This window comes from Phascolarctos cinereus, unplaced genomic scaffold, assembly GCF_003287225.1.
Source record: "Phascolarctos cinereus isolate Bilbo 61053 unplaced genomic scaffold, phaCin_HiC Scaffold_4;HRSCAF=312, whole genome shotgun sequence".
Classification (NCBI taxonomy): domain Eukaryota; kingdom Metazoa; phylum Chordata; class Mammalia; order Diprotodontia; family Phascolarctidae; genus Phascolarctos; species Phascolarctos cinereus.
In genome coordinates this window covers 634918100-634935131 of record NW_027555847.1, presented here as the reverse complement: position 1 = coordinate 634935131, position 17032 = coordinate 634918100, and the positions used below count along the sequence as shown (strand labels likewise).

At 40.0% G+C, this 17032-nt stretch overlaps 1 protein-coding gene across 1 annotated transcript in view; it reads right to left on the bottom strand.

The window, feature by feature from the left end:
* The window catches only part of TG (thyroglobulin), a 364454-nt gene that overhangs the window by 162257 nt on the left and 185165 nt on the right, over nt 1-17032 (bottom strand). The window contains exons 37-39 of the mRNA XM_078151800.1: nt 7916-8050; nt 4999-5163; nt 1649-1868 (exon numbers count right to left, since the gene is read on the bottom strand). Coding sequence (XP_078007926.1) covers nt 1649-1868; nt 4999-5163; nt 7916-8050 — 520 coding nt within the window. The remainder of the gene's footprint in view (nt 1-1648; nt 1869-4998; nt 5164-7915; nt 8051-17032) is intronic.

Sequence of the window (17032 nt, the reverse complement as noted above, 5' to 3'; positions counted from 1 at the left end):
AGACTCTTAAGGAGTCTGAACATTAGTGAGCTGTTGGCTAGGTTCTTAAGGAATCTGAGCACCTTAATGGAGACAAGATGGATCTTACATACAGAAAGACTGTGGGAGGGATCTAAGAAGGATCTCTCTCTTTTTTTTTTTTGGTTAAGGTAATTGGGGTTTAGTGACTTGCCCAGGGTCACACAGCTAGTAAATGTCAACTGGTTGGTCTGACGCCAGACTTGAACTCAGATCCTCCTGACTTCAGGGCTGGGTACTCTATCCACTGTACCACCTAGCTGCCCTTAGGAAGGATCTTGATAGGAATGACTGGGAGGTTGAGAATGGGGTCTAGATAGGGTCAAGGGTGGGAAATAGTGGGAAGGGTGGGCCATAGGGAGGTAAGACAATGGAGGGCTAGGCTAGGTTAAGGGTAACAGAGAATTGAGAGATTGGGTGTAGGCAACAAGGAAAGGCCAGTTGATGGGATCATAGCCTCAGGCAAAATCCAGAGATTTGGCCATGTGGGAAAGTCCAGAGTTTTTCTTTCCTAGGGTCCAGACCCCCACTCATAAACTCCAGTATCTTTGCCAAGAAAACCCCAAATGGGGTCACAAAGAGTTGGACACGACTAATCCACAAAGCAACAAGTGGGAATAACTTTGTCCTGACCATCTGTGCACACCATCTCATTCAACCCTCCCATCCTTAAATGTCTACATTTGCAAAAAAAGCTGAATTAAGGAAAAATATTTTTGATCGTGGAACAAAGTAAAGTCAGGTATTCAATTAGTCAATTAATAGATATGAAATGACTGCTATGTGTCAGGTACCATGTTATGAATTGAAGATACAATGAAAAAAGATGAAACTTCTGAAGGGTTAATTCTGCCCTGTCCTCAAGAAGTTTATATTCTATTGGGGGAGACAACATGCTGATATATAAGCATATACAGAATAAATACAGATAACTCTAATGTATTTCAAAATGGGTAGCTAAGGACAGAGGCCATTAACAGGAGAGAGGATGAGGAGGGACTTCATGCTGAAGGCAGTGCTTGAGCTGTGTCTTGCAGGCAGAGGGAGAACATTCCAGGCATTGTTGCTGCTGTTGCTCAGTTGTATCCAACTCTTTGTGACCCCATTTGGGATCTTCTTGACAAAGCTGCTGGACTGGTTTGTCATTTCCTTCTCCATTTTACAGATGAGGAAACCAAGGCAAACAAGGTTAAGTGATTTGCTCAGGGTTACACAGATAGTGTCTGAGGCCTGATTTGCATTCAGGAAGATGAGTCTTCCTGACTCGGGGCCCAGTGCCCCATCCACTGTGCCACCTAGCTGCCAATTCCAAGCATGGAGATGGTCAAATAACTAAAAGGTGACTGATATTTACATATGAATCATGTTTACAAAATGCTTTCCCTTCATGGTCTTATTAGATCCAAGCTCAGTGTTCTTTCTACTATGCTACAATTCTCTTCACTACATAGGGTATGGCCAGGTTGTAGCTAGCCTGAATGCCAGGCAGAGAAATGTAATTTCTACTCAGGAGGCAAAGGGAGACATTGATGGTTCACAGGCAATGGAGTGACATGACTGGATTTATGATATAGAGCACCAGATTCTTAAAAAAAAAAATTACAAAACTACCCACTAATGGAGCCCTTACCGTGGCACAGTGGCCTCCCAAGAGCCAGTCCAGCTATATGGCTCTGGTGCACTGAACCGCTTTTGTGCCAGTGGTGGGGCTGCATAAGGAACTCCAAAGAACTGGACGATTTGTTTCCACTCATTGCCCACTTGAATTGCCTCAGATCTGCCCTTCAGGGTCCCGTGGGTGGCAATGAACACTGTGGCCGGGTCTGTAGTATAGTTCAGCATGGAGATAACTGTAGAAAAATGGCAAAAAATAAACACTTCACCCATATTGTTATTTTTACTAGTATCTAACAACAGAAAACACCATGCTTTTGAATGATGGAATCTGAGGATTGGAAGGCACTTTAGAAAACGTCTGGTTCAGCTCCAGCTTTGATAACATCCCAAGACACAGACACGTGAAAGGCTGGTTCTGCTTGGCCACAGACAGAACTAGGGTTAGTTAGGGTTGAAGTTCCAGAGAAGTACTTTCAGGTCAAAAGGAAAAAAAGAAAAAGAAAAACTTTCCCACAATTAATTAGAATGTTCTCAAAGTGAAGAGTTCATGTTTAAAGGACGCATGATGTGATGCTGCAATAATCCTCTTATTGGTTCTAATGCATAGGTTTTCTCTGCTGAACTAATCTGACCTCTAAGTTTCCTTCCAGGCCTGAAATTATTCTGTGAAATTTTATGAGGCCAAAACTCCTTTGAGGACACAGACAAGTACTTCTACTCCCCCAAGTGTTTTCTAGGATTGTGAATACAGTAGGCAGTGTTGGACTGAATTGAATGAATCAGAGAAAATTTATACTGCCTCTTTTATGGACATTTCATATAATGTCATTTATGACTATCTACACCTCAAAGTCTTCCTTGAGTGGAATTCGGTCTCATTCGTCAAATTAACAAGCACAAACCTTGGAATAATAGAAAGAGTCTTGTATTTGGAATAGGAAGATGTTAGATTTAGGGCTGCAAGGGACAGTAAAGGTCATCTAATCCAACCCTCTCCTTTTTCACACATGAGGAAATTGAGGCCAAGAGAGATTAAGTGACTTTCCAAAGGTCCCAGAGATGGTAAATGGTAGGGCTGGGATTCAAATTCAGGTCTCCCAATTAGAATGTAGCCTTCTTTTCCCTATAGCTCACTGCCTTAATTTGTATTACTGCCTTAATTGTATTTGTAATACAATAGTGTTAATATTTAACACTAACTACTTTACAGGGTGTTGTGAGGAAAGTGTTTTACAGACTATAAAACACTACAGAAACCTGAGTTATTATTGTTTATTGGCCAATGCTTTTCCAAGGTCCCAAAGACTTAGTGAACACCATCCTTCTTCTACGTTAAGTTATTAACCTGAGCTGAGGCCAGAAAAATACATCAAGAAATGGAAAGATCCAGTGGTCATGCTATAACCTGAACATTTCTTGCAGTTACCAACTACTATTCATCTTTCTTCTTCACAAGATTTCCTGGTTGGCTTGAAAATCAAAGAGACTGCTGAGCATTCAGCACTCAAGAGGACTGTCTGACTCCTACCACCCCTGGAGGCCTGGTCTGTTCCAGGGGAAGTCAGTTCATTTCTGGAATCTGACAGAGGAAGAATATGTCAAGGTAATTTTATTTATTTTTTATTTTTTTAATTGAGAATTTTAAGAGGATGCAAATTTGATTTCCCACAGACAACATTAATTATCACTTCCTCCAGAGCTGTCAAAGTGAATCTCAATCTGGTGCATATCAAACAAATAGATGTGGAAAAATATTAGATGAACATTTCTGTCCTTTGTCAACTTTGACGGGTGTTGTAAGGACCTATGTGGGATGCAGGTATTATCAGGCCATTGGTAGCACTGGATTAAAAAAAAAAATTTAATTGAATAGTAGTAACTAGGTGGCACAGTGATTAGAGTGCTGCACCGGGAGTCAGGAAGACCTGAATTTAAATCTGACCTCAGCCATTGGTGTATGTCACTGCAAGACCCTGGGAAAGTCCTTTAACCTCTGTCTTGGTTTTCTTATCTGTGAAATAGGAATGATAATAACACCTCTGTCTTCTAACCTTTTAGAGATGCTGAGAGAGCCTTCTGCCTATGTGACTAATCCCTCATAATCACTGCACGATTGGCCCATACTATTTTAAAGCCTATCTCCTTGATGGTGTTCTCTTACTCCACGCCTTTTGTACAGTTCATTGAGAACATGCAGTATAAATAAAAAAGGGTATTGCTTCATTTTACAGGAATCTGAAGTCCCCAACTCAAGGATTTTCTGAGCTTTGACTATATCATGGAATAAGAGGCAGTATCTGTTGGGGAAAAAATGTGCTAATGTGCTCTCCCAGGGATTGTACAAACTTCACTAAAAGGGAAGAATAGCACCTGTATTCCAGAGCTGGGAGCATAGAATCAGGGTGGGGCTTCCCCCCAGTTCTATATTTAATTCTCTCCTGTTCTCTAAGGCCCAACTCAAAGACCAACCTCTTCCACGAAGCCCTTCCTGATCCTTCCAGTTGATAAAAGTCTCTGATAGTAATTATGAAACACATATATTATTCTATATTACAATTAACTGCAGTTGTATGTTATTAATGGCACAATAGATAGAGCCCTCTGGGCATGGAATCAGGATGACCTGAGTTCAAATCCAGCTTCAGACATTTACTAGCTGTGTGACCCTGTGCAAGTCCCCTGACTATATCAGGCTACTCATCTGTAAAATGAGAATAATAATGGCACCTACTTCCCAGGGTAGTTGTGAGGATAAGAATGGGATAATGTTTGTAAAGTTACTTTTCAAACCTTAAAGTGATATGCAAATGCTAGCTAACATCATTAATATCATTACTATTCATCTCCCTGGACAAGACTGAAAGTTTCACAAAGATAAGGAGTACATCTTAAGTAAATGTGTATATTCTCCATTACCTATGCAAATAGTAATCAGACAAGAAAAAGTGCTGTAAGTGTAAAGGAGGTGGAAGAGAAGGAAGAGATAGAGATAGAAGTAGTTTATTCAGGCTAAGAATGGAGGCTACCGAGCAGTCAGTCTATAGGCTGGAACATATGAGTACGTAAGGGAGTAACTCATCAATTAAGCCTACATAAGTGACATGGAGTGGCCTTGAATGCCAGAATCACTAGTTGAGGAGATACCTTCTTGGCACCCTTTAAATAAAATCTCATAGGTGTCACTTTTTTCATAAGGCTGGTCCTGCTTACAGTTGCTTAGAAAAAACAAACAAACAAACTCCTCCAGGCTTGTCCGGTTTTCCATCCAACAATAAAATGCCATCCCACCCTGCCGTTCCAAACCACACTCTTCATCCAGTGGACTTTCAGGTCAAGCTTCTGAATCCCCAGGTCATAGTTTACCTTTCTTCCTATAAATGTAGGTGGCCTCCTCCCGGAGCAAAAGCCGGCAGCTGTGGCCCTGCAGGCTGTGGGTGCAGCTCTGGGTGTCTGGATAGAACACACACCGGACAGTTGCGGGCCGCACCTCCAGGGTTGTGATGTGGCAGGCTGGCTTCTGGTAACATTCTGGGAGAGAACAAGGCGAACAGTGAGAGAAGGATAGCTTCCAGTGGATAGATGCTAAGGAACAAGACTCAAATAGGAACAGCTTGGTGCCTGAATCCTTGGGTGCTGCTATAAAACAATGGGAACGACAGTAATGATAGTATTAATACTGTTAATTAGCATTAATAGTATGTGCATGTTATTAATAGCACTATTACATGTATAATATATAACATTATATAATATATAGTATATATGAGATTATAATACTATATGGTGACATGTATACATGTCTAGGTATAAAATATATATATATATAATAAAGTAAAATAAATGTATATAAATAATAAATTATTATAATATGATAATATAAATTTGTTAATTTATATTCACATAAATATAATTAATTATTATAAATAATAAAAACATATATATGTATATATATATATATATATATATATATATATATATATATATATATACATACATAAACAGTTTAAGGTTTGGAAAGTATTTCCTCCATAAAATCATCTCTGTCACATAAGTAGTACAGCTGTCATCGCCCCCTGAGATGAAATTATTCATACTCATATGGTGAGTAAGTAGATTAGAGCCAGGATTCAAACCCAGGTTTCATGATTCCATCTCTAACACTATTTCAATCACAGTGAAACAAGAGTGAAGCAAAGTTACTTTCTCCGATGGTTAGCTTCCTTGCCTATGAAATGGAAATAATGTTACTCTTGTTCCTTATCTCACAGGGCTAGTGAGAGGAAAACTCTTGGCAAAATAGTAAATAACAACAGACATAACCTATTACTTTTGTAACCAGCATGTTTGTGTACGACAAAAATGTGATGTTAGAATATTGATGACTTAACCTCAGGACCTTGAAATGGTTAAATGTGTTAGAGATTCTGTTTCTGATTGTCACTCTAATGTTTTTGTATATCAATAATATTTCCATTCTATTTTCATTAAGGTTCTGTAAGTCTTGCAAACTACAGGTAATTACTGTATTTCCATTCCAAGGTACTGTACGTCTTGTGTACTATAGGTAATTAATAAATATTTGTTGAGTTGAATTTGAAATTTATTTGTACTGTTTTAATGTCACACAGGGTTATAGATTCTATTACATATATGTGACAATGTTGGATTCCATCATCAGATGCATCACCTGTGCCATTTTTAATCTTCATATAAACAATCTAACATCTTGTACATTTTGGCTAAATCTTAAAATGAACCAAGAATCCATAGGTAGGGGGGAAATGTTCAGGATATTCCACTGTGACTCAGGGGCTAATAGAGTCAGATAAGGTTTACTGCAACTGCATTTTATAGTAGAAGAAATTGAGGCTCTGAAATGGAAGTGACTTACTCCAGGTCATGCAGATAGTATGTGTCAGAGTGAGAACCAAAATCCAGGTCTTCCAGGAAGGATATTAGAATCCAGAATTTTAGGACCAGAAGAAGGTAATCTAATCTGCTTTTCCCAGTTTATAGAGGAGAAAACTGAGAACCAGGCAAGAGGACATTGCAAGAGAATTACCTGCTGGGGTTTTCAATTTAAATCAATTCAATAACCATTATTAAGCACCTACTATGCAAGTAAGTGAGGCAGCTTGGAATTATGAATAGAGTAGGTAGAGAACCAATCTCAGAGTCAGAAAAAACTGGATTATATTTCCTCCTCTGATACAGACTGGCTGCATAAACCCAGGCAGGTCATTTAATCTCTAAGAGGCCACAGGCAACTCTTTTGTCTCTAAGGTACAGAGTCTAAGTAGTAGCCTAGAGTCTAAGATTCTAAGGTAGAGAGCAAGAGCCAATCTGCTCTGGCAGAAAGGGTTTCTTCACTATGAGCTCTCCATACCAGTGAAATTATAGGTCCAAATATCCTCTCTTCTGCCCTTCTCTCAAATGTGCAAGAAGCTATGTTTTTGTGTTAATCCATCAGTCTTTTATCTTCCTATAAGTCTATCATCATCATCATCAACAACAATTTGTTACTGTTCATTCAGTAATATCACACTCTTTGAGACCCCATGGACCATAGCATGCTGGGCCCTTCTATCTTCCACTATCTCTCAAAGTCTGTCCAAGCACCTGTTCATTGCTTCCATGACACTACCTATCCACCTCATCTTCTGCTGTCTCTTTCTCCTTTTTCCTTCAATCTTTCCCAACACCAGGGTCTTTTCCAGTGAGTCCTATCTTCTCATTATCAGGCCAAAGTATTTAAGCTTCAGCTTCAGTATTGGACCTTCCTTCCAGTGAATAGTCTGAATTAATTTCTTTAGAAGTTGACTGATTTAATCTCCTTGCTATCCAGCGGACTCTCAAAATTCTTCTCTAGCACTCAGCAATTAGCATTTGCATAATGCTTTAATGTTTGCATTACAGATATTATCTCATTCAGTCTTCACAACAACCTCTTAAGGTAGGTGATATCATTATCTCCCTCTTAAAGATGGAGAAAATGAGGACAGGTGAGTAAATGACTTGGCCTAGGCCACAAAGCTAGTAGCCAGCTGAGACTGGATTTGGACTCAAATCTTCCTGACTACAAATTCACTATGCCACCTGGCTGCCCGAATGTTAGCGTACATTCTTGGCTGGTTCTGTTTCATTTTGGGAGCTAAGTTAGTTCTAGCGACCTAAATATCATTGTGCCAGAGTCAGAATCCAAATGATTCTTGCATGAGGTCATACCCCAAGATCTTTTAAGAGTCAATGTTCTGAAAAGCCTGAAGGCGTATTTCCTTACCTGACAGGCAGAGGTCTCTAGCAGCAGAAAAGTTGCTGGAAGCATCGATGCTGATATGGGCTATATCAAAATTCATGATGGATGAATCGATGAGAGCTGAAGAGATTTCCAAGGATTGCCATGAGTCCAAAGAGACTATGAGAGAGAGCCGATGAAATGAAAATGAAAAACTGGATTCAGAATCAATAAAATGGGCAGGCTGGCGAAAATGCTCCTAAAACCACCAAATCAAGCACATGCCATATCACCTTGTTTCATGGTGCTGTGAACAAAGTACTGCACTCAACACCAGAGGCCTGAGTCTGAAATCGAGCGACTCTTAGCTCGCTGTTCAGTCACTTCAGTCATATCTGATTCTTTTTGTTTTCTTGGGAAAGATACCAGAGTGGTTTGCCACTTCCTTCTTCAGCTCATTTTACAGATAAGGAAACTGAGGCAAGCAGGGTTAAGTGACTTGCCCAGAGTCACACAGCTAACAAGTGACTAAGGACAGATTTGAACTCGTGAAGATGAGTCTTCCTGATTCCTGACTTGGCAACTTATCCACTACACAATCTATCTGTCTTAGTTAATTCATCTATAAACTGGGAATGATAATAAAAGCTAAAAAAAAAACCTGTTGTGATCTTGGACTGCCCTGAGAAGCACAGCTTCCAGGCATAAGGATGTAAAAGTGCCACTGTCCTCTGCCATTGTCAGACAACATCTCCAGTATTGTGTTCAGTTCTTGAGGCTACAGTTGGGGAAGGGTATTGATCAACTGAAGAGCATCCTGAGGACAGCCAGAATGATGAACATCCCTGAGTCATTGCTACAAAAGGTTGGTTGAAGGAACTGGGGATATGTGAGGAGGAGAAGAATCTTGGGTGCCACAATAATAGTATTCTACTGTTTGAAGGGCTGTTATGGAGAGGAGGGACTGGATTTGGTCTTTTGGGCTGCAGAGAGAAGACCCAGGAGTGATGAGTGGAAATTGCAAGGAAGCAGATTTAGGGGTAATTTGTGAAAATATTTCCTAACATTCAGAGCTATCTAAAAGTAAGATGGGATGCTTCAGAAGGTAGAAGTCTCCCCCTAATTAAAGATCTTCAAGTAGAAGTATCAGGTATGCTGTAGTGGGGTCTCTTTTAGGTAAGAGTTGAATTGGACAGAGTCTAAACTCCCTTTCAATTCTTAATTTCAGTGATTTTGTGAAATTTACCCTTCCTATCTCACAGAGATGTGGTGAGGATCAGTCAAGGTAAAATGTGTCTAGCACTTTGAAAATGCAGTGTTACATAAATCTAAATCATTATCACTATAAGTACAACAACTACTACTACTTTCATGAACAGTTTGTTCCCTGAAAAGGCACTAGTATATTATTCTGGTTCCCTTTCCTGACCTCATTTATCATCACCCACTATAACTTTTTGGTCAACTAGGACAAATTGTTCACAAATATCATTAAAGATCAAAATCACTTAACTTTGTTTCAGTTCTCAATGTAAAAAGAACACATAAGACTCATAAGCATGCATTAACAAATACAGAAACTTCAATCAACCTATCCCTCTGATTATAATCTCTTGGGACATAAAAATAACTTAGTGGGAAGGCAGAATGCATATTTCACTTTCATATTCATCTCTTGGACTTTGAGCTCTTTGGGAGCAGGGACTAGTTGGCTTTGTTTTGTTTTGGTGTTTTGGTATTTCTTTGTAACCTCAGGGCTTATAAGGCATAGTGCTTGGTACATAGTAGACACTTTACAAATGCTAGCTGACTTGACTTGTCCCTAGAGAATAAGGGATTAGTGTGTTCTACTTGAAGACATACGTGAATTCCAGGGTAGTAGGAAAGGTACTGATGTGGTTTCAGGACCCAGCTTTATCCCTTACTAGTGGGCAAGTGATTCTAGGGAAGTCCCATAATTCCTCTAAGTCTTAGTTTCCTTATCCTTAAAATGGGGCTAATACTATTTTGAAGCCACTAGGAGGAGCAATGGATAGAGCACTGGCCCTGGAGTCAGGAAGACCTGAATTCAAATGTGACGTCAGACACTTCTAGATGTGTGATCCTGGGCAAGTCACTTAATGCTGTTTGTCTCAGTTTCCTCATCTGTAAAAATGAGCTGGAGAAGGAAATGGCAAACCACTCCAGCATCTTTGCCAAGAAAATCTCAAATGGGGCCACAGAGAGTTGGATAGGACTGAAATGACAACACAATAATACATCAACTATCTACCTCATAGCATAGAAGTGTTTGCAAAGTGTAGAGAGTTATGTAAATGTGAGCTATCAGTATTCTTGGTTATATTCTCCTTATCTGCTTGCTGCCATATAAACCTATCTTTTTAACACCAAGAAGATGGGAGAATGTCATCAGGAATGCTAAATAGATTACATTTAATTAACTCTTTGCAAGATCCTCCCAGTGATATAATATGGCTACAGATCTGGGAATGTCTAGTCTCCTGTAGAGGGGGCACAGTCATGTTCAGGGTATATGTAGCAGAGTAAGATGGTCCCAGACACTGGGTGATGATTTCCTTCAACGTAGGAAATTCAGAAGTTCTAGAGAAGAACTCTGATGAGAAAGCGAGTTCTTAACTTAGGGCCCATGAACATGGGATCCTGTGTATTTTTATTTTATGCTTTTGAAAACATTATTCTGAAAAGAGGTTTATCCATAAGATTTATAAGACTGCCAAAGGGGTCCATGACAAAAAAAAATTGAAGAATCCCTGAATTAAAGGAAAACTGTTGTTATGTCCAATTCTTCATGACCCTATTTGGGGTTTTCTTGGCAAAGATACTGGAGTGGTTTGCCATTTCCTTCTCCAGTTCATTTTATAGATGAGAAAAATGAGGCAAAACAGGGTTAAGTGACTTGCTCATGGTCACACTGCTAGTACGTGCATGAGGCTAGATTTGAACTAATGAGGATGAGTCTTCCTGATTCCTAGTCCAGTGTTCTAGCCACTGTGACACCTAGGTTCCAAGAGGAAAACTAGATAACTAGATGAAAACAAACACTGGAAAGAGACTATGGCCTGTTAGTTGGGAAGTAACAGAGAGGATAAATGATAGAGAAACATGCCAGGAGACAATTTCTTGCACCCTGAGTCTCTTGTCCTTAGAAGCAGTACCCTCAAGAAAGAGAATTCCTGTGTCGATAAATGTTTAACAACCAGCTTTCCATTATACATAAAATATAACTACAATACACTTTTAAATATAATATACATTATTAACATTTTCTTCATTACTTTCATAAGTCTAGACAAAACAAAACAAAACAAAGCAAAATGAATTAAGCCCTGATTACTGAGGTCTAAATAATGACACTGAAAATTTAGCAATAAATTTACTCAAGGTGATAAGAGAGGGCTCCATACACTTGGGCATGTGATCCTACTAATGTTAGTTAGAGCTCTGTACACGGCTTCTCTGATCATCTGGGGTCTCTGAGGACTCCAGAATATCCAATGCTGAGGACATTACCTTAACATCCTGCCTGCCAGATTTCTATCTCATGTTCCAGATTTACATCCTATGACTTATATTTTATTTTGTTGTTGTTTTTTTTGTTTTTTGTTTGTTTTCTTAAACATCCCCTGCAATTCTTCGTTCCTCCTGTAAAGCCAAGAGGCATTTCTGAAGGAGGACCAAACGTAGATACCTATTTTGAGATGATGATCACACTGCAATTTCAGCTCAGGGTGGAGAGCCAATGGTGTTTCCATTGCAGCACATAGAATGTCAAATTGCCAATTATGGCCTTCAAATAAAGAACTTGGCCTGGCACTGGGTACAAGTTGATGGCTAGGGAAGATGATTGTTACTGAAAGGTAACTAGAGCACATCCAGTGGAAAGAACCCTACATGGGAAATGAGGAGATCTGGGTTTCAGCACGAGCTCTGTTACTCATGGATTTTCTGACCTTGGGCAAATCCCTTCATCTCTCTCATTTGTTGTTGATGTTGGAAGTTTCAGTTTCCTCATTTGAGAAATGAGGGGATTGGGCTGGAAATAATATTGCAAATAGTGAGTTTCTAACTGACACTGAAATCTAGTCACCCCACAAGGCCAGAAAGAAGGCCCAAGTCTTTGGCCTTATTTCTCCACCCATGCCCCATTCCTTTGAGACACAGTATGGTATGAGCAAACTGTACTTGTAAAATAAAGATCTGAATTTGAGTTCTGGCACTGCCATTTATTAGCTTTGGGGAAAGAAATAGGGATTAGGATGGAATCCACTGTAGTCAACTCCCTCTACCATTGTAGATACCAGGGGACAAAGAGGAAGGAGAAAGCTAGAATCAGGATAACACCAGGAGTAGGGAGAAATAGGATGATTAGAAGGCAATTTTTTTCTTGGGCCAGCCAACCCAGTATAAATAACCTAGGCAACAAATAGTTGTTTGTTCAGTCATTTTGCAGTTGTGTCCTACTTTTTATGACCCCATTTGGGGTTTTCTTGACAAAAATACTGGAGTGCTTTGCCATTTCCTTCTCCAGCTCATTTTACAGATAAGGAAACTAAGGCAAACAAGGTGAAGTCATACATCTAGCAAGTGTCTGAGGCCAGATTTGAACTCAGGAAGAGGAGTCTTCCTGAGTTCAGACCTGGTACTCTATCCACTGAACCACCTAGCTGCCCACAGATGGAAAATATAAATTCTTTATTTGTAATGAGACTTCATACATAGGCCCCCCAGTTCAGTGCCAGAGGCCGTCCATCTCTTTCCACTGCCCCACGGCTACTTATCATTGCCACTCAATCTCAACTGCATGGGGATCATACTCCCTTCACTTTTCTCATTTTATTTTTCAGGAAATCAAGAGACATGTGGAATGGAAAGGCAACTGATGAAAACAATCTTAAGAGCCACTAAGTAACGTGGATATTAAATAAAAAGCAGGAGAGTATTTCTCCATCATATCTCTCCTTTCTCAAATATGGTTTAGCTTTCTATCTTTATTCTAGTATGTCTAGTGATAGTGCTTAGACATCTTGATCAGCGTGAGACAGTGGGGACAGCAACAACCTGGGAGTCAGAGAACCTCCACTAGAACCCCAATTCTGCCATTCATTTTGTTGTAACCTTTGGGAAATCATTTCTCCTCCCTGGGCTTTCATCACTCCCAAGGTAAAAATGAGGGAATGGAACTAGAAGATCTCCAAAATTCCTTCCAATTCCTAATCTTACTATGCTATGCAAAGCCCTAACTAGGGCTGGGATGACTGAGGGCTTTATCCCAGGGTAAGAAATTTTCTAAGCGCTGATAGCTAGTCTTTGAAGCTCAAAATAACAGATTTTTGTTTGTTTGTTTGCTGAATGTTCCAGTCATGTTGATTCTCTTTGATCCCATTTGGTGTTTTCTTGGCAAAGATGCTAGAGGGCTTTGCTATTTCCTTTTCCAGCTCATTTTACAGATAAGGAAACTGAGGCAAAGAAAGTAAAGTGACTTGCCTAGGGTCACACAGCTTGTAAGTGTCAGAGGCCAGATTTGAACTCAGGAAGATGAATCTCCCTGACTCTATTGTACCACCTAGCTGCCCACTGTTGTCATTGTTTTTAACCAGATGGGGATTTCACTGGTGTGTGGAGCACCAAGAGAAGAAGCTGCTTCTGCCTATGAAGATAGGAACCTGAGAGAGAGTGATGAAAGGGTAAATGATTTGCCAAGGATCACATATCAGAGATTAGTCTTGACACCAGAGGAGATAGGTGGCACAGGGGATTCCAGTGCTGGGCTGTGAATCAGGAAGACTCATCTTCCTGAGTTAAAATCTGGCTTCTGACACTTACTAGCTGTGTGACCCTGGGAAGGTCACTTAAGCCTGCTTGCTTCAATTTTCTTATCTTGCAAAATGAGTTGGAGAAGAAGTAAATGGTGAAGCCCTCCAGTATTTTCACCAAGAAAACCTGAGATGGAGTCACAAGGAGTTGGACATGACTAAAACAACTGAACAACAACAAAAAAGACTTGACCCCCAGGTCTTCCTGCCTCTGACATCAGGTCCTTATCTACCTATCTCTAGCCTGTAGCTATCCCTAATAACAACAACAACAAGAGTAATGATATGGATGATGATGGAAATAGGAAATAAGAAATGATCGTATTGGGGGCTGGAGCTGTGGTAAACTCCTCTCTCACCTCCCCAGCCTCCCACTGACGCGCAAAAAATAAAATAAAATAAAAATTTAGCAATGACTCCAAGATTCCATTTTTGTGTTCCTTCATTTGATTCTTAATTTTATTCAAATGGAATAGTGCTACTTTTGAGGGACAATAAGATAGAGTAGGGGTGGGGAACCTATGGCTTCGAGGCCACATGTAGCCCTCTCGGTCCTCAAGTGCGGCTCTTTGACCAAATTCAAACTCCACAAACCAAGATTTGTTTCGTGAAGTTTTAATTCAGTCAAATGACCATATTTGAGGACCTAGAGGGCCACATGTGACCTCGAGGCCTCAGGTTCCCCACCCCTGGGATACAGTGATAGTATGATTCCCTAAAGGTAACCATGCCTAGCTTCCTACAATAAATGTTTTCTTGAGCAAGTTATGTGTAAATAGAATTTGGGTCAGCAGAATCATGCATATAGCATATATTTGGAGGACTGCTACATTATCAAAGAAGCCAGGAGTGAACCTCTTTATAAAGGAAAGGATTTTCTTTTTTCCGTAAAGTGATCAATCTCTCCTTAGTTAATCTATTTAGTGAATTCGAATTTTCTTTCTTTATAGACAGACTTTCTCTGAAGGGACCTTACAGGGCTGTAGCAGTGGAGATTCTATCTTTGGTGCCTGGCCACATCCTAGAAATCATCTGCCACATGTAATTACAGCCTTCTGAAGGCAGCCAATTCTTGAACATTTATTTTGAGAATAGAGGCGTCCCACGGAGACAGCTCCTGCTTTGTTCAGGTGTGGGCTCTGGCTGTTTCTGGTGGAGGTGGAAGCCACAGCCTTATTACAGGACCAGGACCAAGGGCAGTTCTAAGAACTCTACCCAAAGACAGTGCCAAGAACTGCAAGCACTCTTTCAAGTTTCCTTCTTAGTTAATGGTCAGATGTTCCATTTTAGCTCTCTAAGTGAAGGCATGTGTGTGGGCTTCAGGAAAGCCGGGGGCAGGGGCCATGCTAATAATGGAATGAGGTGTCTGTATTCAAGGCTACTGGGGGCAGCAGTGGGGTGAGATCTGTGCACAGTAGGCAATAGTCCTGGACTGAAGTGAATATTCTTTCCTTTATTCAAAGTACAACCAGAGATGGCCTGATCCACTGGGGCTGTCTGTATTATATGATTGATATAAGAAGTTTCCCTTCCCACCTCCCTTCACTGGCCTCTAAGGCACTCCCAACTTGAAATGGGAATATCAAAGATTCAAATTAAATAATACTTTTCCTTTTCCTCTACCCCCCCATTTTATTGTTGTTTTTCAGTCCTCTTTCAGTCATGTCTGACCCTTCACGATACCATTTGGAGTTTTCTTGGCAGAGATCCTGGAGTGGTTTGCCGTTTCCTTCTCCAGTTCATTTTACAGATGAGGAAACTGAGGCAAACAGGGTTAAGTGACTTGCCCTGGGTCACACAGCTAGTAAGTATCTGAGGCCAGATTTGAACTCAGGAAGATCAGTCTTTCTGAGTCCAGGCCTGGCACTCTAACCACTGAACCACCTACTTCAACACATTAAGTACTAATCCCTTAGGGTGAAATGTATTCATCACAGAACTTATACCCCCCAAAGTCAAAAAGGACTTTAAAATATAGAATATTATAACATAGAACATAGAATGAGCTAGAAGGAACTTTAGAACACATACAATACATACATACACATACAATTAAAAATAGAATACTAGAGCTGGAAGAAACTTAGAATATAGAATATAGAAGGTTAAACCTAAAAGAAACTTGAAAACATATGTCAAAACTAGAAGGCACTTTAGAACCATAAAATGGTATATAATTTGAGGTATTCCAAAAGTCTTAGTGCAGTTTGAAGCTTAACAGCTTAGCTATTAAGCTTCAAACTGCACTAAGACTTTTGTGACATGTCATATAAGATGTCAGAACTGGATGGTGTCTGAGAAATCATGTAGTCCTAATCTTCTGTTAACTAGATAGAGAAATTGAGACCCGGAGAGAAGGGACTTGCTCAAGGTTACATAATTGTTTTCCTCTGTGATAGGAGGGCCTCCTGAGCAGCATAAATATGTTGCCCTATGTTGTGTATGTGGGATGAAGAGGGCTGGAGAGATGAGAAGGCTGTAGCCATGTGGAGGCAGGAAATATTGGAGTCAAAAATTTACCAACTTGAAACATAGATCTTTGAATATCAAAGCTGGAAGGCATTTTAGAGATAATCTTGGCCATTCCACTCGTTTTACAGATAGAGAAAATGAGGTTGAGGGAAGTTAAGTCACTTGCCCAAGAATACACAGAGAAGTGGTGATGGAATCCAGACCAAAGTCAGGTCCTTCTGACTCTTAGCCCTGTGCTTCTTCTATTATACTGTCTCTTGCCAAAAGCATCATTGTTTAGAGCTTGCTGCCGGGATCAAAACACGTGACCTGAGTGATCGAAATCTTACGGTGAAATATTTTCAGAAGATTTTCAGATGGTATCTCCTATGACCTGATTCCTTCATGTATGACTGTTTTTGTCTTTTTTCAGATCAATACATACTGCATTTGGAGATGATGTAATGAATAAGGCTAAAAATGACTAGCGTAACACATTTGCATTTTCCAGACTTAATTTATTCACTGTTCATGTTGCCTTGAAGCTGGCCTTTTCCCTGAACTTATTTTTAAAAACTTGGCATCACATGAGAGAAATGTTCAGAAACAAGAGTAGAAGTAATAGGAAGAACCACCAAGGAGTACAAGCTATTCCTACTTTTAGCTCACACCACACCACACTGTTCTCCAAAGTGACACTTCTCCATTTCCAACACACTCCCCAAAAGCGCAATTACGAATTTTGTTAGTGCTGACAGGGACCTGAAAGTCTCCATTTTCTAGACAAGGGATGTGGGACTTTTTTTTTTAAAGCAATTCATCTGAAAAAGATCTGGGCATGGTAGTAGACTCAATATGAGATCACACCAAGTAGATG